The 27,635-nt window shown below is 36.3% G+C and overlaps 1 protein-coding gene across 1 annotated transcript in view; it reads right to left on the minus strand.

Moving 5' to 3' along the window:
• The window catches only part of ASCC3 (activating signal cointegrator 1 complex subunit 3), a 296,878-nt gene that overhangs the window by 172,263 nt on the left and 96,980 nt on the right, over nt 1–27,635 (minus strand). The window contains exon 11 of the mRNA XM_076333301.1: nt 1,756–1,920. Coding sequence (XP_076189416.1) covers nt 1,756–1,920 — 165 coding nt within the window. The remainder of the gene's footprint in view (nt 1–1,755; nt 1,921–27,635) is intronic.

Raw genomic sequence — 27,635 nt, forward strand, 5'->3', positions numbered from 1 at the left:
CTTTCTTACCAACATAGAATAAATAAGGTCTTCAGAAAGGTGGTGAGATAGTTAATTTCAAGATTTGCATTTTGTTTTTCTTCCCAACTGTCTCACTTAAGGAAGGGTCACAAATCAGTAGCTTCAATTCCAGATGAATTAAACTCCAACTTGGTAGGTAAAACAAACCTTGAAATCCTAGAAGATTAAAGCACCCTAGAGACCTATTTTTTAAATGAGTGTTGAAGCAAGATACTGCTATATTACAATAAATGCACTAAGGGTAGCATTCAGTACACAAGACATAATTGCCTCAGATTTTATATTCCTTAAGTTACCTGCACAGGCTTGACAGACACAAAAGGAAAGGATCTATGGGAGATTTGTGTCCAAATGAAGCAGAAACAGGATGCCAAGCTGAATAATGTAGGGCAGATAAAATGGCTCTAGACATCTATTTCGAACAGCTGGAGCCTACCTTACAAGTCTCACAAAACTTCGCATTAAAAAATGAATGAGTCTTGCAATCTGACATGAAGACAATGACCATCACGGTCACTGCTAAAAGCTGAGATGCTTTACTTTAAAGACACCTAAGGAAAACAAGGTAATCAAATCCATTTAAGAAAGAAATTACAATATCAAACAGGTTAAGTTTTAGTGCCCTTGAGGTAGTCTAAACTTTACAAAGCCCTACTCTCCATTTAAAAAAAAAATTAAAAAAAAAAAAATCTTTCCAAGTTTAGCTTCTTCTAAGGAATTATTACTTATGTTGTTCTTTATACAGGAACTTTACACTTTCTGTACTGGATTACAGCAGACATCCATTTTATTCTGTTCTTAGAGGAGCTGGAACCAGATGATTCAGAAAGCCTTAACAAGGTTAGTGTAGCCTTACCAAGAAAAAAGCATCTTGAAAACTAAAAGGCTTTAAACATTTAACATGCTATAATAGAACCACAACAATACCAATTGTGTTCATTTTTAACTCATTACAGATTATTTGTATTGACATACTTTTGCTCTGCATGTCAAAGAAAAAAAAGAATGGCACTCTATCCTCTCCTTACCATTATTTATTTATCCTAATTCCATCCTTTTTATTCATCCCTAAATTCCACATTTTATTTTTCTTGTAAATGCACATCTCACCATTGAGACCAATCTTATTTATTGCCTAACTCTGAATCCTTCTTTTGTACAAGATTTAAGAAAAAAACCCACACATTCATCCTTTCCTCCTTTTGCCATTTCAAATCTTGGTATTTAGAAAGTACCACTAAAGCATGGGGGGGGGCCAATTATGCTAAAGAAAAGTTACATAGTATTTTTCTAGCAGTGCTGAAATTTTTACCTAGATTTAAGACACTACTCTTCATTAAAAAAAATTTTCTCCTAGGAAAACTGCTAATTAAAAATCAGCATTCCTGGTAAGAAATTTTGGTTATCTTAAAACATTAACCTGATTATTATTTGTTTAAAAATGTTTAATTTTGCTGTTACTTGTACAGTAAGTCAATTAACATTAAGTAAATTAATCATAAATAAATAGCTCTGTAATAAATTATGCATCCTAGGAATCTGATAGTTGATATAATACAGAAGAGAAGGTAGAAAACAAAAATTTTTCTTCATTCTTAATACAGAATAGCTACAAAATAAACTGTAAACTGCCTAAGCATTTTGATTTAATTGTCTAAACATTTCTGCTTTTACACTGAAATCTATCTATTCTTGACCAAAATAAAATTCTTTTGAAGATTTTTTCACTCTTACCTGACGTAAAGTACGTGCTACTATACTTTCAAGTACTGGTCCTCTGTCTTCATGCAACAGATGAACTTCATCGAGAATCAAGAGTTTTACCAGCTGAGAGAGGGCTACATCACCAACACTTTTTCTTGTCACTACATCCCATTTCTCCGGAGTAGTCACAAGCATCTAGTAGAGCAGAAAAAAGAAATATTCAGCATTTACAAAGAAAAATCCAGATTCAAATTTATTAAAAACCAGTATTTCAATATACAGCAGAGTAAATGCAATGTAGAATTTAACAAAGCTATCTTAAGTTTTACCTACTTTATATATTTGAGGCAGAAACAGTTTGCTGCATCTATGTGTATTGGATGGCTATTAGTAGGATTCCGTATGGAAAACCATACCGAAATATCAACTAGTAACTTCAAGCTACTGTGCATCCTTTGTATACATCTTCCACATTAAAACAATTAAGCAGCTATCCAGAATCAAATCCTTATATAATTGTGAGCCATTTAATGTATGTGTCCCACTAAAAATTATCTGTGATAAAATATTTCTAACCTTCACCACAGAACAGTAAACACCTAAGACCCCCCTTATACCTAAGCTTGAGCTGACAGCTCCCAGTTCCCTATGAGATGCTTTTTCCCTAAGGCATACTTTCAAGGTGTACATTTTGATATTTTGATCCTTGCACTGGCAAAACAGATTAAACAACTTCCACCAGTCCTGGAAAAGCTAACTTTCAAATTTTACTGTTTCATGTAGGTACATCTGTGGTAAGTCTCTATTATGGTGCCATTTCTTGTGTGCTCTTGCAATGGCTTCTCTTTTTGCATAAATCCCTAAGTAACAGACTATCAAACAGATAAAAGCGAAGTACATTCAATCTCCCAATTGCCAAACAATTGTAGTACTCTCCATTCTCCACAATGACGACATATTTAGCAGTCACCTCATGCAACCTTAACACAAGAAGTAGCATTTTTAAATTTAAAATCAGACTTAAAGTGGTCACTCTAAAGAAAGCATTCCACTCCTCCCCCCAAAAAAATTCTCAGCAGCTGTTTCAAGTAGAAATAGAAATGCATATTTCTCATATACTATTGAAGAAAAATAATTTTAAGTGCCAACTGCTATGTATAAAACACCCATAGAACTGGATCTCATCCACTGAATTTCAGTAGTAACTTGCCTGCACGTTATAACTATGATTTAAGAGCAATTATTTATTGCCTATTTATAACAAATCTAATGAATCACTATCTATCAAAGCTTGAGGTTTCTGGGACAGGCACAAAGCTTACCTTACAGTCCCACTTATTTCAGAAAAAAAGAACTTTGAACTATTAAAATAAAAGTTACTCTGTAACTTTGCAGTTGAAAATCACTCAGAAAATAAAAGGAAAATTCAGATTCTGTTGTTTCACAGGCCCCCATATGAAAGTTTAGAAATTGCGCAAATCTTGTTGTCCTGGTTTCGGCTGGGATAGAGTTGATTTCCTTCCTAGTAGCTGGTACAGTGCTGTGTTTTGGATGTAGGAGGAGAATAATGTTGGTAACACACGGATGGTTTAGTTGTTGCTAAGTAGTGCTTACACTAGTCAAGGACTTCTCAGATTCCCATGCTCTACCGACTGAGAAGGCTGGAGGTGCACAAGAAGCTGGGAGGGGGCACAGCCAGGACAGCTGACCCAAACTGGCCCAAGGGACATTCCATACCATGTGACGTCATGCTCAGTACAGAAACTGGGGAAAGCTGGCCGGGGGGGGCCGCTGCTTGGGGACTGGCTGGGCATCAGTCAGCAGGTGGTGAGCAACTGCATTGTGCATCACTTGCTTTGTATATTCTTTTATTATTATTATTTTATTTTAATTGTTAAACTGTTCTTATCTCAACCCACAAGTTTTCTCACTTTTACTCTTCCAATTCTCTCCCCCATCCCACTGAGGAGTGGGGGGAGAGTGAGCGAGCGGCTGTGTGGTGCTCAGTTGCCGGCTGAGGTTAAACCACGACACTTGTTCAGGTGATATCCAGAGCAAAAGGAATGCTTTAATAAGTAAAAGATGGCCATTGTTTCATTATCTTGACTGAAATGAAACTTTTTTAAAATTCAACTACCAATCATTGAAAGATATTAAGAATTGTCAAAATGGAGAAACTTCTAACAGCTTTGATAAATAGGCAGGATACTAAAAGAAAACACAGGCCAGTGATCATGAACCTGTAAGTGGTTAATGTTTATAAATAAGCTTATCAACCTGTGACAGGATCTAGAGAACAGGACACTTGTTTTCTAAAATTCTACCAACATTGACCAAATTCCAATCAACAATCTCAAATTACCTTATCCTATAAAAGGATAGATATAACAAGTGTTACATAGATGAGCAAACTAGGTTTATGATAGAGCTTTTAAAACAAGAATTCTAAATTGCAAGAAGTTCTTAATTCTATAAGTATAATATAACTGTATTTGACAAAGTATTAACTAAATTGCCAACTTTTTCCCCCAAAACATGTGGGGTAGTTTCTTCTGACAGATTTTTGATTCCAAGGTTATTTTAATACAAATTTTTAATATCAAGGCCTTTGACTCTTAAAGCAATATTACATTCATATTTTTCCTCTCAATAAATATTTTTCTGTAATTCTACTTAAAGAAAAAAGAACAAAAAGTAATAAATAAATTTTAACATTTAGTATTTGATGAACCCATGCTTCACATCACAAATAAGAATTGAGTCTACAATCAGACAAGAGAACATGCATCTGATCCTCATCAGTTCTTTCATAATAAACATGTTTTATGATTGGGCTTTCTCTTAACTTTAGATGTTCAGAAATAAAATACTAAGACGACACACAGTTCAACCTTACAGATGATAATACTTCTACAGCAAATATAATACTAGTAAGTCCCTACAAAAGCTTACACACACCACAGTTGTTTTCATCTAGTCAGCATTTGCTATATTCTAAGCAGCCATGGTAGAATACTAAAAAAATCATAAATTAAAAGATTTGACCAGATACTACCAGTATCCGATCTCAAATTTGACCAGATAACATAAACCCAATAGAACATGTGATTCATGTCATTTTCTTCTCAAACAAAATCTTATCTGTAAGAACACAATGTACAAATAAGAAAAAGTAAGATTGCTGCACTAGATCCCAGACTGACAAAAAAAGAAAACAGCAAGACAGGTTAGGTGGCCTCCAAATGTGGTGCTGTGAGGTATACAAATGGTACACATTAATGTTAGTACCAAAACCAGTTTCCTATCACAGAAATTATGCAATGGAAGCGGTAAAAACACTGGGTAATTATGAATAATGCTTCAAGGCCCTGGCTAAGAAAAGCAGACACAGAGAGCTAGCAGAGACTTATAAAACCTTTACAAAAATTGCTAGTCCAAATTTGAGCAAGAGCATTTCTCCCCATCTGAACATTCAATTACCTCAAGTACCATCAGCATAATATTAACAGCTTTTAGAAAGCAATCTATCTGCTGTCTCAACATTTTTGAAACCCAGCTTTACAGACTTCATAGATACAGAATCAAAGAATGGTTGAGGTTGGAAGGGACCTCCGGAGGTCATCTTGCCCAATTCCCTTGTTCAAGCAGGGTCACCTAGAGCTAGTTGCTCAGGAACATGTCGAGACAGATTTTGAGTATCTCCAAGGATGAAGACTCCACAACCTCCCTGGGCAATCTGTGCCAGTGCTCGGTCACCCTCACAGCAAAAAAGTGTTTCCTGATGTTCAGGCATGACCACCTGTGTTTCAGTTTGTGCCCATTTGCCTCTGGTCCTGTCACTGGGCACCACTGAAAAGAGCCTGGCTCTGTCCTCTCCGCACCCTCCCTTCAGGTATTTATATAAATTGATGAGATCCGCCCTGAGACTTCTCTTCTCCAGGCTGAACAGTCCCAGCTCTTTCAGCCTTTCCCCATATGAGAGATGCTCCAGTTCATCATCTTCATAGCCCTTCACTGGACTCTCTCTGGTATGTCCATGTCACTCTTCTCCTGGGGAGCCCAGAACCGAACACAGTACTCCAGGTGTGGCCTCAGCAGTGCTGAGTAGAGGGGATAGATCACCTCCCTTGACCTGCTGGCAACACTTTGTCTAATGCAATAAGGGCACATTGCTGGCTTATGTTCAACTTGGTGTCCACCAGGACACCCTGGTCCTTTTCTGCCAAGCTGCTTTCCAGCTGGTCAGCCCCCAGTATATATTGGTGCATGGGGTTATTCCTCCCCAGGGGCAGGACTTTGCACTTCTCCTTGTTGAACTTTGTGTGGTTCCTGTCAGGCCATTTCTCCAGCCTGTTGAGGTCCCTCTGGATGGTAGCACAATCCTCTGGTGTATCAGCCACTCCTCCCAGTTTGGTATCAGCAGCAAACTTGCTGAGGGTACACTCTGCCCCATCATCCAGATCATTAACGAAGATGTTGAACAAGACTGGACGCAGTATTGACCCCTGGGGTACACTGCTAGTTACTGGCCTCCAACTAGACTTTGTGCCACTGATCACCACCCTCTGGGCCCGCCCATTCAGACAGTTTTCAATCCACCTCACTGTCTGCTCAGCCAGCCCATACATCAACAGCTTCTTTATGAGGATCTTATGGGAGACAGTGTCAAAGGCCTTACTGAAGTCTAGTCAGACAGTATCCACTGTTCTCCCTTTATCTACCTGGCCAGTCATTTCATCATAGAAATTTATCAAGCTGGTCAAGCATGACTTTCCATTGGTGAAGCCAAGCTGACTACTCATGATATGATTTTCTTGTCTTTCATATGCCTGGAAAGTATTTCCAGGATTAGCTGCTCCATCACCTTCCCGGGGATTGAGGTGTGGCTGACTGGCCTGGCATTCTCTGGGTCCTATGCTTCTTGACCTTGTTGAAGACAGGAGTGACATTTGCTTTCCTCCAGTCTTTGGTCACTTCTCCAAGTTACCATGATCGATCAAAGATTATCAGGAGTGACATCACAATGACATCAGCCAGCTCCCTCAACACTCATGGATGCATCCCATCAAAGCCCATGGACATACGTATGCCTATTTTGCTTAAGTATTTCCTGACCTGATCCTCTTCCACCAAGGGTACACTTTACTTGCTCCAGACTTTTCCCCAGTAGCTGGGACCTGGGATTCCTGAAGGCTGGTCTTGCTAGTAAAGACTGAGGCAAAGGTGTCATTTAGTACCTCAGCCTTTTCCATGTCCTGTGTAACCATGTCCCTTGTCTCATTCAGCAATGGGCCCACATTTTCCTTAGTCTTCCTTTTGTTGCCTATCTTGTTGTCTTTACATCTCTGACCAGGACTTTAGCTTTCCTAACTTCATCCCTAGATGCTCAATGTCTCTGTATTCCTCCCAGGTTACTTGTCCTTGCTTCCACCTTCTGTATGCTTCTTTTTTGTGTTTGAGTTTGGCCAGGAGCAACTTGTTCATCCATGCAGGCCTCCCGGCATTTTTGGCCGACTCCCTATTCGTTGGGATGGACTGCTTTCGAGCTTGGAGGTAATCCTTGAATATTAACCAGCTTTCTTGGGCCCCTCTTCCCTCCAGGGACTCTTCCAAGCAGACCTCTGAAGAAGCCAAAGGCTGCTCTCCTGAAGTCCAGGGTTGTGAGCTTGCTTTTTTGCCCTGTTCTTTCCTCTCAGGATCCTGAACTCCACCATCTCATGGTCACTGCAGTCAAGTCTGCCTTTGATCTTCACATCCCCAATGAACCCCTCCTTGTTGGTGAGTATGAGGTGCAGCAAAGCACCTCTCCTCATTGGCTCCGCTACCACCTGAAGGAGGAAGTTCTCATCAATGCACTCCAGCAACTCCATGAATTGCTTACATCCTGCTGTGTTTCTTTCAAAATATTAGGGAAAAAAAAAAAGTATCTTACAAAACACATGCATTTATGAATACTTTTTTCTTCACTTGATCTCCACAAGATATATCCTATTTATTTATTCTCCTTAGAGAAATATTTTTCCCTGTACTGCCTCACAATATTGTTCCAGTGCAATTGTTTTACCATCAGAATATATGAGTCTTCACTAATTACCAAGAATTACTCCTCAAGAGACTTTGTGATACTACAGAAAAAGATGTTCCTGTCCTGCAATATTTAAAACTTAACACCTGAAAGACTCACTGAGTCACTAATAACACTGAGAGAGTGTGTGGGGTGTTTCTATGTTTTGTCAAAATATTACTGGGTGCATTTTCTTAGCAAATACAGATTTTTCAAATGCTTGTACTCCTACAAAATGGTAGGTGTAAAAATGTATGATCATATACATGATCTGAACATTTATGAACTGGATTGTAGCACTACTACAGATAACTGTTACCACTTTAAAATGAGCCATGTCAACCAGAAAAAAATTAGCAGTTGTACTTCCACAGAACATTAATTAGCAAACAGTGAGGAAATATATTTCACAATGAATATTAAGACTTTAAGGTGTGAAATACTACAAATGCAAGCTACTTAGCTAATTTGCTAATTCTAAATTGGCAATGTTCAGATTGCAGTCTTTTTTTTCAAGGCAGTCATGTTATCAGGATATATATTTAAAATGGTATCATTAATTCTTCTGTTTGAATGATGACTAAATATTCATTATAATGGTCTTTTACTTTGATCCAAATTTAAAACAGCAACGTTACTCAAAGTAATGGCCTGAATTAAAAGCTATACTTGATATACTGTCTTATGTAGTAAGACCAGAGATCTCCAGAGAATGTCTTGCCAGAAAATATGATTGGTTCTTATATTTTTTTTTGCAGATAGAAATTACAGTTGAGAAAAAAATTCCTCCAAACAAATCAGCTTTGTAGTCTTAAACCATAAATTGAATTCAAATACATAAAGTGCTAATTAAAAATATCAGCTAAAAGAAAATGTTGACTATCAGCAAATGTTAACAAAGCTACAGATTATTTTTTTCAATTAAAATAATAAACAAAGCAGCATTATGATCCATCTCATAATTAGTTTTAAATGCAGTAGTGGCATTTCTTTTTATAATTAATTTTCAGAGACAACGTATTTTATCCATAAAGTTATAAACTCAAAACTCAGATTCAGCAAAAGGATTCTGCCTTCTATTTGGGGGCAAGGGAAGGACACAATAACCAAGTCCTGAAACATCTTTTTAATATTTTCTTTTTTCACTTTGACTTATCAGTACACTGAGAAGCGTGTTCACCTCTTCACCTCTTTCAGTATTGAAATAGCTAGAAAATAAAGTGTCACATTTGCTTAATGAACTGCAACTCATGCAAGACATTTCAATCTGGTTTTTGTATTAGGGTATGGCTGAATAGAAATGGGTTAACTGTCAATATTTTTACTGTCAACTTAAATTTCTCTCTGCACATACAATTCTCCTTTTCTAATGCTTTTCGGATTATCATTAGTAACTATTCCACACCGACTTTTTCTACTAGGGAAAACATGGGCTTATCACAAAGAGTCTTCTGTCTTAGGTGAGGACTGCCGATCAATTTCACTGTTATACCAAAAAAGATAACAGTTTAAAAAAATAATACACCTTTCAACCCAAAACAATTCATTTAGCTTTGGGGTTATTTAACATATCCCTACATTACTTTACTTAATGTTCAGGTACGAACTCAAACAAAAAAGTCCAATTACTTCACTTTGAAAAATGAAGTCAAAAGGGACGATACTAACTGATAATTTCAACATCAACTGGCAAAATTTCAAGTGACTGTGAAACTGCATTTTTCTGTAATTGCACGATTTGCTCACTATTTTTGTCAGTTTCTCTTCAGTCCCTTAGAAGCCAGACTTCATGGTAAGAGGAAGTTACATTTTCACCATAGTTTCAGAAGATCAACATGTTGAAAAATGCTGGGTTTTGTTGTTGTTTGGGGCTTTTCTTAGTCTGAAAAGGCTTATGGTCTCACTGAAATCAAATGATCTTCTTCCATTAATTTCTTAGAGTCCAACATTAATTTCTAGCAGTTGGCACAGCCTGCAGGTTTACCTTTTCAACAGCTCACTTGCAATCCTTTGAATTTGTTTGCTGCTTTAAGTTCTCCCAAACACATCTTGCACAACTAGTATCTGATTTCTGCCTGAATAATTTGTGCATACACTCTGAGGCTAGTAAAACTATGGTAATCCCCTCAAATTCACACTCCCACAGGTCCAATCCACATATGAAAATATTTCAGAACAAACTATATAAAATATTTAGTTATAACATCCCATACTACAACATTCACTGCTTTTAAGTTCTTCAAGACCATTTTTGAGAACTGTTTTCCTCTCTTTAGCCACTTCGGCCTCCAAGTATGTCTGCCACTTCTCTGACCTTTTGTCCCTTTCATACATGCAACAATAAATCAAAACTCAGAAAAAACCCCGACAGATAACTTCCTAATTACTATGATTTCCAGAAAACAATTAGAAAATACCTAGGTCATTCTTCCTACCTGCCAGATATTGTCAAACCAGAATGTTTAAAGAACTGGTTGTCTCGGATCCCAGGTTAAACATCAACTGGGATGATAGGAGAAAGGGATGAGTGTTCCATTTTTGTTTTAGACTACATACCATTCTGATTACAAAAAAGAGGGAGAACAGTTGGTTGTGAATCATCAGGTTAGTAAATTAAATTCTTCCTGCCCTGTTATCTTAAAAGTGGATTCTCAAAATAGTCTACCTTACATCTGTTCAAACCTTTCTGGAAGGTAAGGCATCATTAGTAAAGTAGGCATGCACAGCGAATTTTAAACATGTTCTCATTTTAGGTTTTTGCTTTATCAGACTTGATAACAACCTACATTTTGGGACTGTCAATGGGTTTGTATAAGTTTGCATATAGTGACTGAGTAAACACCCTATAAGCCAAATCATACCTTTGGCAATTTCTCTTAACACAGGTTTTTATAAGTTTTTATTCCTGATGCACATGATAATCAGAATTCAACTATTATTTAAATACAAGACTTTTGAATGAATTGATGAAATGATTACAAAGCAAAGACATTGTTAAATTTCTTACAGCAGAGATTTTATGGACATTCCTGAGAATAAAAATGAAACATTCCCAACAGACAGCAGGAACAGAAGATTGAAAAACAGTCTGTTGTAATCAGCCCCATTCAGAAAGTAGATCTTGCTGCCAGTGAGCTGTTCAATAAAATAATTTTTACAAAATGAATATGAGTAAAGGTTTTGCGGAACTACAAAATTGGTATCAACCATTAGATTTTAAGTCCAAATAAAAAATTGCCAATCTTGCAGGCACTAGAATTAGCCAGTAAAACAATCCCAGAGGACTAACCCGAATTGAATTGACAAACTAAAAGCTCTGAATAGAAAAGTAACAAAGATGGCAAAAGGTGTACAAAATTCTGAAGGACCAAAACAGAGGATGCACGAAACAAAATCTTTTGAGAAAATCTCTCACAACTGCCCAAATAGAGCAGCTGCTCCACCTCTCAAACACTTCACTCACCTTCAGCTTAGCATTCACTTCCATGTTTTAATTTTCCTGCTACTGTGTTCACAAACGAGTTACGAGCAGTAATTTTTTATGTAGTGTTTTCCAGAATCATGGTAACTTAAAATGTTTGATTATTTTTTAGTAGGCTCACGCAAACATTAGGCCAAGAACTGTTAGAGATGGCAAGCTGGTATGCAACTGCATGTAGAAGTTTTCACAGAAGGTGGGGAAAACATCTTTTTGGGGAACTTTTCAGAGAAGCAGCAAATACCTGTCATCAGGAATAACAACCACTATCAACAGTGGTCAATTTTAACATTTAGCCATGACCATTACTTAAAAGAACCAACCACAGCAACAGACTTCGTTCTTATCTAGCCAGGAACAGATAACTACTCTGCTATGGTACACAAAATTTTTCTGCTACAACACACATATAGCTCACCATAGATTCCATAAAATCATGATCCTGTAGGGCTATAAGAACCTTACTACACAGGTTCTTATACTGCACTGATAAATGCAGTATGCAAGTCCTTTCTAGTAAAGCATTATATTAATATTCTCTATAATTTGTTTACCCCCATGCCCTGTGCATGAGCACATAGTATTTTAATACATGGTTACGTAGCTTTCTATAACATAAAAGGTAGAAAAGTACCTTGTACTTAGACTGGATAGTGTTGATATTCTGAGTATCAGCACTATTCCAGAAATAAGCCTGCACACTGCCATATTGTAAGCAGAGCAGTAGTAGTATGAACTAACGTGTAGTTTCAACATCTTTCCTTAACATAGGATGTAAATATGTATACCTTTATTATATAATAATCGGAATTGTGAAAATACATACAATGGTACACACACGTACTTTCAAACATTTGATCTGTAAGTTTGAATTCATATTATTGTATACACTGGGCATTAATATCCATCATTCTTTCTAGAAAGACACTGTAGAATAAGCTCAAGATTATAATGAACAAATCCAGAGGCCTCCGCATGAGGAAAATACTGTGGATGTCAAATGATCACAATAATAAAGCTTGTTTGTTATGGGAAGTTTCCAAACTGAAATTATCTTCCCAAAGCTGGATCAAGATCCACAAACATTTCATGACCATATGTCATCACACCCCTGCAGCACAACAGAGATATTTTCATATTTAACATACCTATATGAAAGTAGTACTTCCTCTTTGCTTTGAAATCATTAGAATAGCTGCTAAATAAACAGCAAATATTCCGTTTGTTATCTTCCTCTGTGAAATTCACAATACTGTTTCTCAACGCATTGATTAAATCAACAATACACATTTCTACTGTAATTTAATTCTTTGTTTACTTTACCCTCTTAACAGCCATTTCTTTTTCATTTTGCATTAACATTTCTTTGTATCTTTCCCACTTTCTATTAAGTAACCCTCTTACTATTTCAGTATCCTTAGGAAAGGAAAAAGAAACCCAAATCTTATAAAAAACACCTGATGCCTGCGGCTATGTGAGCATCCGTCCTCTAAAGGCTACCTCCTGTGCTCCTCCTGTGCAATGACCAATGATGGTGGAGTTACTCATTTTGTTGTTAGCATAAAAAAGTCTGATTGAAGATACCACATCCAAAACTAAGGAGAGGTAAAGAGACTGAAACAGCTAAAATACAGCCTGGAAATAACTGAAATATATATTCTCCATTGGGAAATGCATGTTAGGTATTTCAGAAATTTGCCTTTTAACAACATAAAACAATGATTAGATATGACTGGAAATTATTTTATCATTTGCAGATTAAAAAGAATTCTTTTACTGAAATTAAATTTGATGAAATAAAGCATCATTCCAAATATGGGAATTCAGTAAAGTTACAAAAAGTAGTATTTTCTGAAGTGCCTCGATGATGTTGGAGAAGAAACAATTTTAAGGCCTATTTCATTTGTATATACAGTTAAAGAAAAAAAACATACCTCATGTATGAAATGCAAGCTCTGAGGATCAAAAAGCTTTGGAAAGCATGCAACCAGCCTCTTTCTATGTTAGTGCCTGTAGCAAGTTTGTCTCCACCACAGTGATTCATCATGGAGGGTTAGCAATAAGGAATTCTGGTCTAGCCACTGCTGCTTTCTTGTCAATATTCAAGGACACTCTCTCAAAGATCTACGTCTGTAGATTTCAATTAATATAACTTCCTCATCTTTATTGTTTTCACCTTGCTACTGGTCCTCTCTCTTCTTTTCCCACTCCTTTACACACAACTATAATTTCCCCTTACCACACTTGAAAACAGCATTTAAGAATATGTGGCTGATCCTAGAGGAAGCTTTGCTCCGTCACAGCCAGCACTCCTCATCTTCTGACAGCTTTTTGGCAAAGGGGCATGGGCAACCTACAGAGTTTAGTCTGTTTATGCTCTAACTATTTATCTCGGTGCTTTGTTCTGGCAGCAAATTCACTGCAAGAGCTTTACTCGTGCAGAAATGGAGACACAGAAAACTGCACACAACTACACACATCCACCCAGAGCAGCCCCTCACTGGAATGCCGCATATTCTGCAGTTCTATAGGGAGAGCTGCTATGCTGGGGCTTTGTATAATTTGGAAATATTTCCCTTCTAATCAGTGATGCTTTGGAGCTTCTCGCAAATTTTAATATTAGATACCTGATATCACACCCCATGAGGGACACTTTACCACTTTGACACTCTCTGAGGTAAAACTTCATCAAAACATGTTACAAGAGCAGCAGCCTGCAAGTCACTTTCGTAATGCTGTTTTTATTCCTCTTTTTATTGCACTTTTACTCTGTATGATTTATTCAAGCATTTCGCAAAACCTCATGTGAGCTGGAGCTCAGGCAGGGAGTGGAATAAACATATAGAAAGTAAACCAGAGGGCAGCAATTCAAAACAAGAATTTGAGGTAGGAAGTAATAAATAATGAATACAAATATTTTGTTTTTCATAAATCAGAGACAACCATCTGATGCTGTATTTTACACAATTAAAACAGAATTATGTCTCCAGTAAAGCAGAATTCTTACAATACAAAGATACGCAAATGAGCACTATGTCCATTTGGGTGAACAGATGAGGTTACAGCAAATCTTAACATGTATTTGTGGTCTAAAGTAATGGCAATACAGAATCATATATACATATATATAAAAAAGCATCTTAGAAACACTCAATAATAAGACTATACTTACAAAAAGTATCTACATAAAAGATTGAGTTTTTCATGTTAGAAAGACTTACAGAGGTGCATTATATTGATGCATACTAGCAGCAATTAGTAAGCCACCAAAGCCAACACCAATAATCAATCAACAGTAGGTCTAGAAATCAACAAGGGAACAACAAAAATTGTAACAGCTGCCACTCAGATCTCATTAAAATGGCAAGTGAATTTTTAACTGAAGAAACATGACTTTGTTCAGCATGTTTTATTTTATAACTTAATTCTAGGAACTCATGATGATTTAGTTCCTTTACAGAACCCAGCTAGTCCACCTAGCTGGCAAGTAGCTAGGCAACTGATTCACAATGTATCAGCACAGCACCTTAGCAGCGCAAGATACTTATGACACATCTCACATGTACTGTTGAACTGATTTTTTTCAATAGTTTTATTTGTTGTATATTCAGTTTCAGAGTTATGATTAACAGATTTAAGTTTGCACGTTAAGATTTAAAACTTTACGCTTTCAGCACAGTCCTGGATGTCCCAGCGATTACAAATTTCATTTATAAATTCCAACACTACTTTTAAACTTCAATACAACGGACTCTGACCAAGTAAAAATAAACTGGAATCAAACCCAGTACAACCAGTCAGGCTGATAATCAGAGAGAAGAATTCCTTTTTGTTGTTGCTGTGAATGCATTGAAGTTTTTTATATTCTTACTAAAAGAATATAAAGCTTTACATGTGGAGCAGTTACATTAGTCTGAGGAGAAACTATGGAAAACAATAGCTGTACTAAGATGTAATATGATAAGAGCACCTGCTCTCTGTATTTTTTTTTTTTAAGGAAAAAACCAGTCTGTTTAGAGTCAGTACAAACCTTATTTTAACAACCATAGTGAGGAAGAACAGCTTGCATGCTTTGTGAAATTTAGCTCTTATATTGTAAAATATGTAATTAGCCACTCAGCCTTCAAGTTTAAATAATGATCTAAATGTTTTAAAGGAGTTTGATCCAAACCATTACCCTCTTTTCCTCTTTGCTGTTAATCAGTTCACTAATTATAGTTATACTAACCTCTGATATACTACTGTCAGGTCTGATTGATGCCAATAGCTCCCTTAATCAGATCTGACAACTTTCAGCAAGTGCCTGTCTCTTGAGACACTGCATCCAGCCTGCTTGTTTTCAAGTCTTCAGAGTGTTACTCTGCATTTTCTTCTCCCCCAGCCCCTTCTTCATATAGAACAGAGATACAATAGAATAACAACAAAACATGAGTGTAGAGTATATTTGTGTATGTTTTTAAACATCCTTATAGCAATATTTGGGCTAAAGTTGATTGTAAATTCTTATCCAGTAAACAAACTAAGAAAAACTAAATACAGGAACATTTTTTGGAAATACATTGACATTTCTGAGAAACGCAATATTGTTGCTTGGTTGGTGGTTTGTTTGTTTGTTTAGGTGTCTGTCCCCATCATCGTCGCCCCCCTCCCTTTTTTTTCTTTTTTCTCTCAAAGCTGCAAGGAAAAGGGTTTCAAAGTCATTCCTCTGTTCTACAGGGAAACTTTAGGCTTGGGTTGCACGACTTTCGGAAACAAAGGTAAAAGACTACCTCAGCTACCAGTTTTTCCAAGGTATTTATACTGGCACACTTTTAAAGCTCATCACAATGGTCCTGCATCTCTCATTTACTGTAAATATAAAAAGTTCAGAATAACTTTTGTTGGCATAATTATAACCTTTTGTTTATTTATTTATTTATTTTTATTTTAAGATTAGCCAGAGTGGGGGGAGAGACAGTCGGTGTTCCTTTTCCTGGTACTTGGGGGGGGGGGGGGAAATCTGTGATCAAATACCTATTCTCTGGAACACAGAAATAACTTTTTCTCTAAAAGTGAGGAACTGTTCTTCAAGAAGCAGTTGTTCTTGATCAGTTTTTTTCCCCTCTGTTCTGCTCCTGTAAAGCATTACCCCAAGACGTAACCCAGCATTATGTGAAAAAAGACCAGACTGCAACAGTGACATTTTATTCCAAATACCCTTTTTAACACACCTTTACTCAACAGTTTTATTTTCTTTCACAGATTTGTATGCGAGAGAAAGCAAGTCATGTTTTTTTTGTCTCAAACCAGGTTTTTTTGAGAATCAATGCAAATCACTGACTCAGAGGCATACTAAGTGTAAGATGAAGAAAGGTTTCTTGGTTCAGCTGAGATGCTGATGTTAAACAGATATTGCATTAAAAGCCAATTTCTTGACACCTGTTCACAAAATGACAGCCCAAACACCAATTCATTTGCTTTCATGCAAATCAAATGGAGTTCCACAGGAGTCTATCCACCTCAATACTATTGCGTATTTTCATGAGTAATCCTAATGATAGACTAAAGATTATACTCACTAAACTTTCATTTGATATTATGCTGCACGGAGCTGTAAACGCATTGGAGGATGGAGTAAGAATTTTAAAAATGCTTTAAGAAGTTAAAGAACAGATGCATTAATGGATGAAAGTCAGTAATACAATTTCAAGATTCTACACCAAGGATGAGATGCATCTTGCCTATCTTACCTGCTAATTTAGAATTCGCCATCTAAACCAGTTGTCTAGGTTCTCTCTAGCTGGTTCATTTCATTCGTCTTAGTATGAATCAGCCTTAGAAGTCTTTTCTCTATAGTGTTCTCCCTACAAGTCTGCGCAACCAGTTTAGACTAGTTGCCTAACTTTTACATGGCTAATGCCAAAATAGATTAATCTGACCCTTAGGAATAATTATCTCAACAAATACAGGACGTAAAACAACTGGCAAGACAGTAGTTGGACAGGAAAAAGAGAAAGAGCATATCAGTCTGCACATGAACCAAAAATGCTATGCTGTTGCAAAAAATGAAACCTTGGAACAGAAATGCTGTTATTTGGACATGCTAAATAAACCTTCCACTCTGCTGAGCAGCAGTATGACCTTGGGGCAATACATTATGTTTTGGGCAACTTAATTCAAGAAGTGCAAACCAACTGAGAGTCCAGAAGTGAAAAATGAGAATGACTAAACATAAATGAAGCATGACCTTTACGAAAAGTTTAAATGAATTGATGCTTAGGCTAAATAAATGTGACTGAACAGAGATAACTACAACTACAAGAGTCCTCAAAAAGCAACAGCAGTGGCTGGGGAAGACAGACATTCAGATAAGGAAAGTGGTAATAAAATTTGAGTAGGGTTTATGTTGAAAATAGATTTCTGTTAAAATACTGATAATAATAATAATAATTAAAAAAAAAATCTTCTAACAGCGAAGACAGATAACCCCTGAAGGAGATTCACTAGGAAGTTTAGGAAAGCTCCATGATCAGGGTACTGTAAGATCAAATTAGATCAATGTTTACCAATAGTGGAATATATGTATTAAATCTGTTTTTGCAGAAGGACAAATTAGATTTAATTCTCATACTATTTTGTACAGTTTTAAGATCAGCTTAGTGTACATAACTGCACTTAATGTTGCATTCACACCAAGGTAAACGTCCTCAAAACTTCAATTAAAAAACATCTTTCAAATTTCAATTCTAAAAATATATGTAACATATAGCCTAAATAATATATTCTAATTATACTCTATATTAATAATTTAATATGCTACTTAATATATACTCTAATACTATATGCTATAATACAACTATACACTTTATGCTAATAAAATACTTTTATTAGCATACTAATAATATACTTTTATTAGCATACTAATAATGCTTTATACTAATATTATATATACTCTAATTCTATTGTAAATTAGAGCATATTTCAAGATAGTTATTGTATGTAAAGTGATTCTTTAGTATCAAAGATTCTTTAAAAAAATTTTGTAATAGTATAAAAGAAGCTGTACTTTTAAATGCAGTGAAATTTAGCAAGATTATCGGCAATATTTGTAAGTAAGTATAATGTGGTTTTTTGTTCCACAAAGTCACAATAAATGCTAAACACCTAAAATATGTTGTAACATGCAAAATGACAACTTAGAGGATATAAATTCTAAATTGCTTTGATGCTATTTTTGTAATTTACTTGCATTTTCAACTGACCAGAAGCAGTTAAATTTCAAAAAGACACAAAAGAGGCAAACATTCCCTGAGCAATCTGTCCTCAACTCTACTCAAATAAGCTATCTTTTTGCAGAGGAATATTCACTCAGCAGGCACAGCTGTTACTCTGCAATTTTTAGATCTAAATCAAAGATAATTGGACTTCTGAGTACCTTTAAATTGTACTCTGGGAGAAGGGTCTAACTTAATGCATCATTTGCATTAACTATAAAAGACTGCTTTTTTATCCTGTAAAATTTACTGTGCTTAAAAAAAGGATTTGGAAGCGCAAAACAGTTTCTCAGTAATTTTATAGACACGTGGATTCCTTTTGCAAAGAACTTTTTCAGCTATAAAAGACCATTAAAACCAACAAAAGTAAATCATTCTTCCAAGTTCTTCATAGATAAAATATTAATGATAATAGACACTTGAAAATTATATTCCTACAAGTTTTACTGAAGATTACATCCTCAGTGCCAAAAAAAGGCTCAGAGACAAAACCCTATAATAATATTTTATTTGGTGTTTTTAATAGATTCATTAATTATACATATGCAGATGAGCAGTTAGTTCATACCATGAAGTACTTAAATTAATAGCAAAGAATCTGAAATTGAAGAACTTCAGTTGAGGCATTCTTTATTGTTACTTATTAATGTTAAATTCTGAAGTACAATGACTCTTCAGACAATGTATTTTAAGGATTTTTAGTCTTAATTTTACATATAGAAATATGAAAAGCAATACTGCTTATTAGCCTTCCATCACTGGAAAATAAAATCTGAAATTTGACAAAATGTCATTTTTAATCATTATACAGGAACACTGTAACAGGCAAAATGGTGTCTAAAATGGTTCCTTGCTCATCTTTTATTGATACATGCAGTAAATATCACATAGGCTATTCCATCAAAATAGACTAGTCTTGATTTTCACATAATAGATAAGGTTGGAAGGCACCTTTGGAGATCTTCCAGTCCAACCCACGGCTCAAAACAGGGTCACCTAGAGGAGTCTGCTCGAGACCATGTCCAGCTGGGTTTTGAGTATCTCTAAGATGAAGACTCCACAACTTCTCTAGACAAACTTCCAGTGTCTGACCACCCTCACAGGGAAAAAAAAAAAAAACCAACAACTTATGTTTACAGAGAATTTCCTGTATTGCAGTTTGTGCCCATAGCCTCTTGTCCTCTCACTGAACACTGCTGAGGTTTGGCTCAGTCTTCTTTACACATGAATACACAATGTACTCATACACATTGATCACATCTATCTGAGCCTTCTCATACCTGGGCTGAATGACCCCAGCTTGCTTTGCCTCTCCTCATGTGTCAGATGTTCCTATCCCTTAATCACTTTCATGGCTCTTTGCCTGGCTTGCTCTAGTACGTCCCTGTTCCTCTCATAACAAGGAGCCCAGAACTGGACCCAGCACTCCAGATGTGTCTCACCAGGGCTGAGCAGAAGGGAAGGATCACCTCCTTCGAGCTGCTGGCAACACTCTTCTGAATGCAGCCCAGACTGAAGGGACATTGCTGGCTCATGTTCAACTTGTTGTCCACCTGAACATCTGTATCTTTTCTGCGAAGCTGCTTTCCAGCTGATCGGCCCCCAGCCTGGACTGGTGCATAGGATTATTCCCCCACTCCTGTGCAGGACGTGGCATTTAACTCTGGAACTTCATGAGATCTGTTGGCCCATTTCCCCAGCCTGTCAAGGTCCCTCTGAATGACTACAGCCATCTGATGTGTCAATGACTCCTCCCAGTTTTGTACCATCTGCACACTTACTGAGGGTGCACTCTGTCCCATGACAGAGGATCACCATGACCTTTCAAAGGTAATCGAGAACGACCTTACAATGACTTTGACCAGCTCCCTCAGGACTTGTGGGTGAATCTCATCAGATTGCATTTACTTGTATTACGCTCAGTTTGTTTGCACGTTCCCTAACCTGACTTTCTTCCCCCAACTGTTAAGTTTTCCTTCTCTAGAATTTCCCATTTGTCTCAGGGGCCAGGGATTGCTGAAAGCCAGTCCTAACAATAAAGGCTGAAGCAAAGAAGGCATTAAGTACCTCAGCCTTTTACATGTCCTTTGTCATCAGGTCCCCTGCCCCATTTAGCAGCGGTTTTCCCCAGTCTTCCTTTTGCTATACACCCATAGAAGCCTTTCTTGTTGCCCTTCACATACGCTCCTGGGCTTTGGCTTACCTAACCCTGTCCCTTCATGCTCAAACAGCAACTGCAATCCTTCCAGGTCACCTGTTCCTGCACCCACCTCTTGCATGCTTCCTTTTCATGTTTGCTTTTTCGTCCTGCAGGCCTCCTGCCACTCCTGTTTGACTTCCTGCTCATCAGGATGAAGCACTCTTGAGCTTGGAGGCATCAACTAGGAATAACAAGTTCACAGGATCGCTAGAGACTCCTAAAGTCTGAAAGCCTTTGAGTTTTCCATCTAGATTAAAAAATACTGAAGTAGCTATTGAACTCATTAGTATCATGTCCTCATTAAGTGATTTACAAAGGAGTGTGGAAAATGCAGTAACATGCTATTTGATCAGTTTTCAACATCAGACCATTTTGTTTAATAATCCTATATATAATACCCTTACACACAATGCACTTTCTGAAGCACATTAAGTGAAGACTCTAACTTCTGCATAAAAGATTAAAACTCAAGAATCATGCTGCATGACATAAATACATTAAGCTAACTGAAATTATTACAGCTATAATACTGGATCTACAATATTTGCATATTAGCACAGAACTGAATTAAAAGTCTTTGAAACTTTCTACTACATTAGGAACTCTCCTCTCTTCCCCCCTGCCCCAATACCAAGGTTACCAAATCAATGTAACATTTATCTGTTTTGAGAGATGTAGCAGTGAATACAACTTGGCAAGTATACAACTAAATAAGATGGACTGTCTGAAACACAGTAAAGCAAGATCAAATAAGTGGAAGGAGCAGCAAAGAAACCTTGTGCTTAGCACTATGCCTTTGACATGAAGAAGTAACATTTGATTTTTGATGTCACTGTCTAAAGTATTTTCTTAAATGGCAAAAACACTCTAAAAACAGCACAAACCAAAACTGGTGTCTGTGAAGACCCAAGAAATAGACTTAATCTACTACTGAATCTCATGTAAGATAACCACTTACCACTGAGGTCTCTAAATACTACAGCTGACTAGCCAACATGGGATAGTCTACACAAAGCTATTCAAATCTTTCTATGCTCAGAATCCACAAGAGTGAATATACACACACACACACACACATCTCCCACCTGAGTGACATAAAAAGAATAGCAAGCTCAAAGGCAGCTTCCCCATAGGAGCTTCAGCACTCTATTGCAGAAGTGGGACAGCAACTTCACAGCTCCAACCGGGCTTCCTTCTTCCCACAATCATGCATCTGTATTACACAGAAGCCTCTCTGACAATGTCACTAGTATTCACAATGTAGCTTAAAACATTACAAGTACTTTGCAACTCACATGTGATTCAGTAGCCACTGGATGATCACATCATTGTAATAATACAACTAAAAACCCTTCATGTAAAGGTCAAGACAGAATTTGATTCAGCCAGTCCCGGTCACGCAAAAGTGAAGAAATAACTGTCTTTTTTTTTTTTTAATTAATTACAAACCTGGCAACAGAGAAAGGAAGATGCTGAAGCCTCAAAAAAATGACTGAAGAACAGCAGTCCTCTCTCTTAATATAAATTAAGTTTGTATGTTATTCTACTTTCAGGAAAACTTTGGCATTGTTAATATTTGTTGTATTGAAGTAACAGATGCAATAATCTAAGAGCAATCTTTTACACATACAAATTAAAAGTGTTTATTGATTTGATTTTTTTTAACCCAAATGCAATACTTTCGAAATTTTACTTCATATTCACTTCTGCAATATTCCACCACAATGAATTGAGATGAATCATCGATAAACAATGAATTTTCACCTCTATAAAAACACACACAGTAAACAAATTCTAATGTCATAAATCACATGCATTTTCAGTGTAATTTGATTTTAAATAGTAAACAGGCAGAATATTCTCAAGAAACATCTTTTATACGCATTAAAGAATGATTTCAAAATTTTTTTAGCAAGCACTTCTTCAAAACTATTTTGAGTAACATATTTGCAGTTAAATTCGTAACAGAAATAAGCAGCAAAATTGATTTAACATATTCATTGGAAAGTTATTAAACCAGATCTTCCCATTTTCAATAAGTAACTTACCTTGTGTGTCTGAAATTTCCACTTGAAAAATTAAGAAATCTACTTGATTCACCTGCAGGTGACACTGTTGGTCTTAGCCATACAACCAAAGAGCAGCAGCATTCCTCTCAATATATTCAGTTGCAGTCTGGATCAATGGTGTATCCAAAACATAATTATTTTTCTTATATTTGTACACTACTACTTTTAAAGTTCCACTATAATATCAAACCTCTGCAGACAGTGATTAATGCAAGTGCTTCAAATACAGATATATTAAAACTGAATTTATTCTGATAAAGCTTAAAGTAAATGAAAAAATGTGTGCACTGGAGAGGAAAAAAAAAAAGAATATATACTTATAGCAAGGGCTCTTCATCCAAATTGAATATTTGTATATTTTCATATAAGTGCTGAAGTACAATACCAAAGAGTTACAGAAGTTCATTAAAAAAAAAAGGGGAAAAAAAACCCAGTCAAAACTTTGGTTTCAAAACAGTTTAGAAAAACTTGTAGGAAATGGAGCTAAGTCAGGCATGAACATAATTACTTCCAATAAAAGGGAACACACAACCAAGAATGCAATTACAAAAAAAACCCCTATATCCTTTAACTACAGAACACATAGAACAAATTTTTTCCTGTTGTTCAAAATTACTGTAATTTTATCTGGCATCGTTTCAACTAGATTTTACTGCTAAAACAAAAATTAACTCCCACCTTCCAACCCCATCTAAATAGAGATTTTAGCCAAGTGAGTCATACCAAAGGATGCCAGTCAATTACACATTTTATCAGAGTATGTGGCATTTGATTATTACATAAAAAGTAGGCTACTCACAGGCTGTACTAAAATTCTACAGATTATGCAGTAACAGCAAGCAAGCAGGTAGTATAATAAACCACTATATCTATTTGAAAAATAAATTATTTCAAATAAAATGTCAATGAATGTCTTAGAGTAGCGATTCTAATTTCTGAAGCAAGGAAGCCTGATTTTAGTAAAATCAAGATGGATTCTGTCATAAATCTAGAAATTAATTTAGGTCACAGGCAGCACCTCCAGTTCCTTATAAAGGACTACTATTTTTTATTCAAACTGCTACTGTTTGATGATGTATAAGTACTTTTCCCCCCCTGGCAAAATCTTAGCTGTCATAGGCACATATATTAATGGGAGAGCAGTAAATCAGAAGGGCTTCCAACAATCCCACTAGGTTATTGGAAGACTGATGTCAAAAAAAAGGAAGTACAGTGCTGAAGGCACAGATCGAGAACATCAGCCCGAGAAAGCAATGTAGTTGTCCCAGCAACAAAAAACAACAGAAAGAATGCAGACAACAATTCAGCTAAGCAACAAGCTTATTAACTGAACCCACTGAAGAGTTATCCAGAAATCTCTTATACAAGCAAAGCTGAATTTGTTTCTTAATCATTTTCATTATCAGACACAAGCAGGAGTCCTACACGAGGTCACAGAGTTTACTGCCTTTATTTCTGAGGGTTAAAAAATTCAGTCAAAGAATTAACATTACAGGCCCCAAACTGCCCCTCTGCTGTTTAACATCAATTTTTTTCACCTGCTTTACTATTTACCCAAGTTGGTGTACGGAGGGAAGAGAACTGTGGGAAAACCATATGCTTCATGAAAACGGCACCCATGGAAAAACTCCTTCCTTGTCTTTAAAGGGTCAAGAAATGGCACCACAACGCTAACAGATTGAAAACTTGTTCCTGAGGTGAGCTGGATGGGCATAGTGACACCCAGCCTGGAAGGGAGAGGGCTCTAAAAGTATTTTCTCCAGTTTCAGATTCTAGTCAATGCAGGTTCACCTAATCCAGGTTATGTCTTCATTTCCCTTTTGTTATTCTCTATTTTGGATCTCTGAAGAGGATACTCTTAGAAAAATGACTAGCTTTTTTTCCTTCTGCTCATTCATGAAAACCCTTTTGGGATTCCACTTTCTTGCTCCAAAAGCCGAGGAGAATGAATTCAGCCCAGCTGAGGACCTGGGTGTTACTGGTCACCAGACTGCTATCAACTGGGAGTGTATACTGCTTACTGGTGAAGACACTGACAAGATCAGAACCTTAAAAAGCAGTATTTCAAATCTTTAAACACAATACAGTAGGTATTTGCATGTGTACAGAGACACATCCTTTCCGATTTTAATAGTCTTGCTTTCAGAACTAAACAGTAATTAAGAAATGCACTTAACATTTACAGAAAAAAAGTTTAAAAAGTAAGACAGAAAAAGATATGTAACAGTCTGTGGAGTCCTATCAAGCCTCACTGCCTCAAAGAGATCCTGGATAGTGGTGGGGTTTGGGGTTTTTTTGTTTTTTTTTTTTTAAACACAATTTGCCCTGAAGATAGCAAGGACAATGAAGCAGGGAGCAAGATTTTATTTTTCAGACTGTGAAGTCTTCTGAAATGAAGGAAATCCATATGGAGATGACAGTGTGAAATGGAGATGACTTTGTGATATAGAAATCCACTGTATAAAAAGATTTTGATCTTTCTTGACTCAGACATACACTTTAGCAAGCATTTCTGTTCTAAACATTTTGGTATATTTCTCTCATTTGAAAGGTAAGCTTTTTACCTCATTTAAAGGAAGAAAGCCTCTCAATTTAAATAGTGCATAACTTTGAAAATTCAGAAGAAAGGAAGTTTTTTTCCAGCAAGGTTGTACTACTGAGAAATATTCTGGAAGTTTTCTCAGAGAGAGGCACGTCCCTTTCTCTTTCTTTTTTGTATTAGATTTTGATGTCCTTTTGATAAATTATATCTCCCAGTCCAAATGCTGATCAAAAGAGGATATTCTGCTCCTGAAGCCATGGTTGCGCATAGAATTCAGCACTACTTTTCATTCTAGGCATATTGGAAGAGGGAATTTTAACCAGGCTCAACTCTTCTTCTGAAATGAACAACTTGAAAAGAGGAGGGCTTTTCTGTATCTGTGAACTTTATAATCTCTGGATCAGTCCTGATGGCCACTTCATGACAGTTTATCCTCTCACATACCAAAAAAGATTCGTAGATTTTATTGCACCTAAAGCATCCAAAGTTTCTAGAGCAAAGAACCATTCTGTTCCTGGAAGAAAACAGACTGGCATCTAAAGTCAGCAGTAATACAGGTGTTTTCAACAACTGCAAGCAAAAATCCAATGGCATTTAATTGGAGATGAAGGCCACTTACAAAAGACTAACATCAGAGTAAGCACCTACAGGGACGGACAAAATACACCACAGAAGGAGAATGCGATTAGACAGTGACGAAGCACCAAGAGATGGGAAAATAAAATAGTATTCTCTTGCTTTAAAGGCACTTTAGATTGCATATTCTATGTAATTTTTCAGCATAAGCACTTCATACAGTTTTCACAAAATGCTATGGCAATATGAATGGGATAGCAATTGACAATGTCAATCTAAAAAAAAAGTGTTCTCCTACATTTGATTTCTGTTAAAATGCAGTACAACACCATAGCCTGAGAATTGTTATTCAGGGAGAAGAGCTGTTAATATTCTGAATTTAAAAAATTCATAATTCTTCGTCACCATATTGAAACATTTTTGTATGAGTATGGTGACGTGCATTGTAAGATGACATCCCTGCATTCAATAAAGGAAAGTGAGAAATAAAGTTCCTATATATTCTGTTTGATAGATACCTTACTAATCAAGAAATTTTGAAGACTACTTCATCAACACAGACAGTTTAGAAATAGAAACATATCTGTGGAAAATAAGACTTTGGGAGGAATAAGAAATGCAATACTTTTCTATGTTTTAATTTCACAATGTAATGTAATTTCATATATTTTAGCATTATACACGTAACCAAAAGGCCAACCTCCTTGCAATTAAGGGCATGCTGCAAAGCCCACAAAATCAGGGAGTCATTTCAACTATTCTCTGGTTTGGGGGTAACTGAAATGTGAACTAGTAAATTATTTTTGCCTGTGCTGATCATGTACATCTGTCAAATTCTTAGCCATATATTTGTTTTACTACATTTTTGCATATATAGATTCAATAGCCAGTTTCCAGTATCTTCACGTGTATCAAGCCAGGCTAGGAAGTCTTTTTAGCACACTATTTAATAAAATTTCATAGTAGCAATGCTTAAGAGTGTTTCTCTCTGTGGAGACCACCTCCACAGAACCCATTAATTCCTACCAAAACCTATGAAATGGACAGAGAGAATGTCGAGAAAAATAGTGTTAACAAAAGTAAACCCACACCACCAAATCCTGTTTCTCAAGATTTTTCTTTTATCCAAAAATCCTTTTTATTGGAAGAACTGGACATTGAAAGTGCTGCTTACATGGATTTATGACATTTATCACAATTCAATCTACTTATATGGCTTCAGAGTTAAATAGGTCCAGCAGCCAAAAAGAAACCCTTAATGTCTAACGTAATTTAGTGATAATTCTGTCATCGCTAATTTTTTTGCCAATTCCTGAGTGCAGAAAAACCCCCTTTGATTTCAAATAGTCTCTCATCCTTTATCTCCTTTTCCTAATGTAAAGATGTCCTAATTTCTGGTTACACATAAACATAAAAGTGCATGCAATGGGTAGGTAATGTTTATTCAAGAGAAGTATGTAAATGAGTAACTACTGTAAAGAATAATTATCTCATGTACTTACTATATGCATAAGGTAAATTACTATATATGCATATTCAGATTCTAACAGTGGGCTTTGTATATGCAGGAAATGGGAAGCACATATATAGCAGAATATCATGGAATATAACGCACTAAAAATTAACAAAATTTATGTATTTTCATTTCCATAGGAAAAGAAAAGTAGCAGAAATCAAGTTCACTATTTGCTTTTACCTAGAAGCATCTCTATACCTTATTAAAGTGCA

This window comes from Aptenodytes patagonicus, chromosome 3 (genome assembly GCF_965638725.1).
Source record: "Aptenodytes patagonicus chromosome 3, bAptPat1.pri.cur, whole genome shotgun sequence".
Lineage (NCBI taxonomy): Eukaryota > Metazoa > Chordata > Aves > Sphenisciformes > Spheniscidae > Aptenodytes > Aptenodytes patagonicus.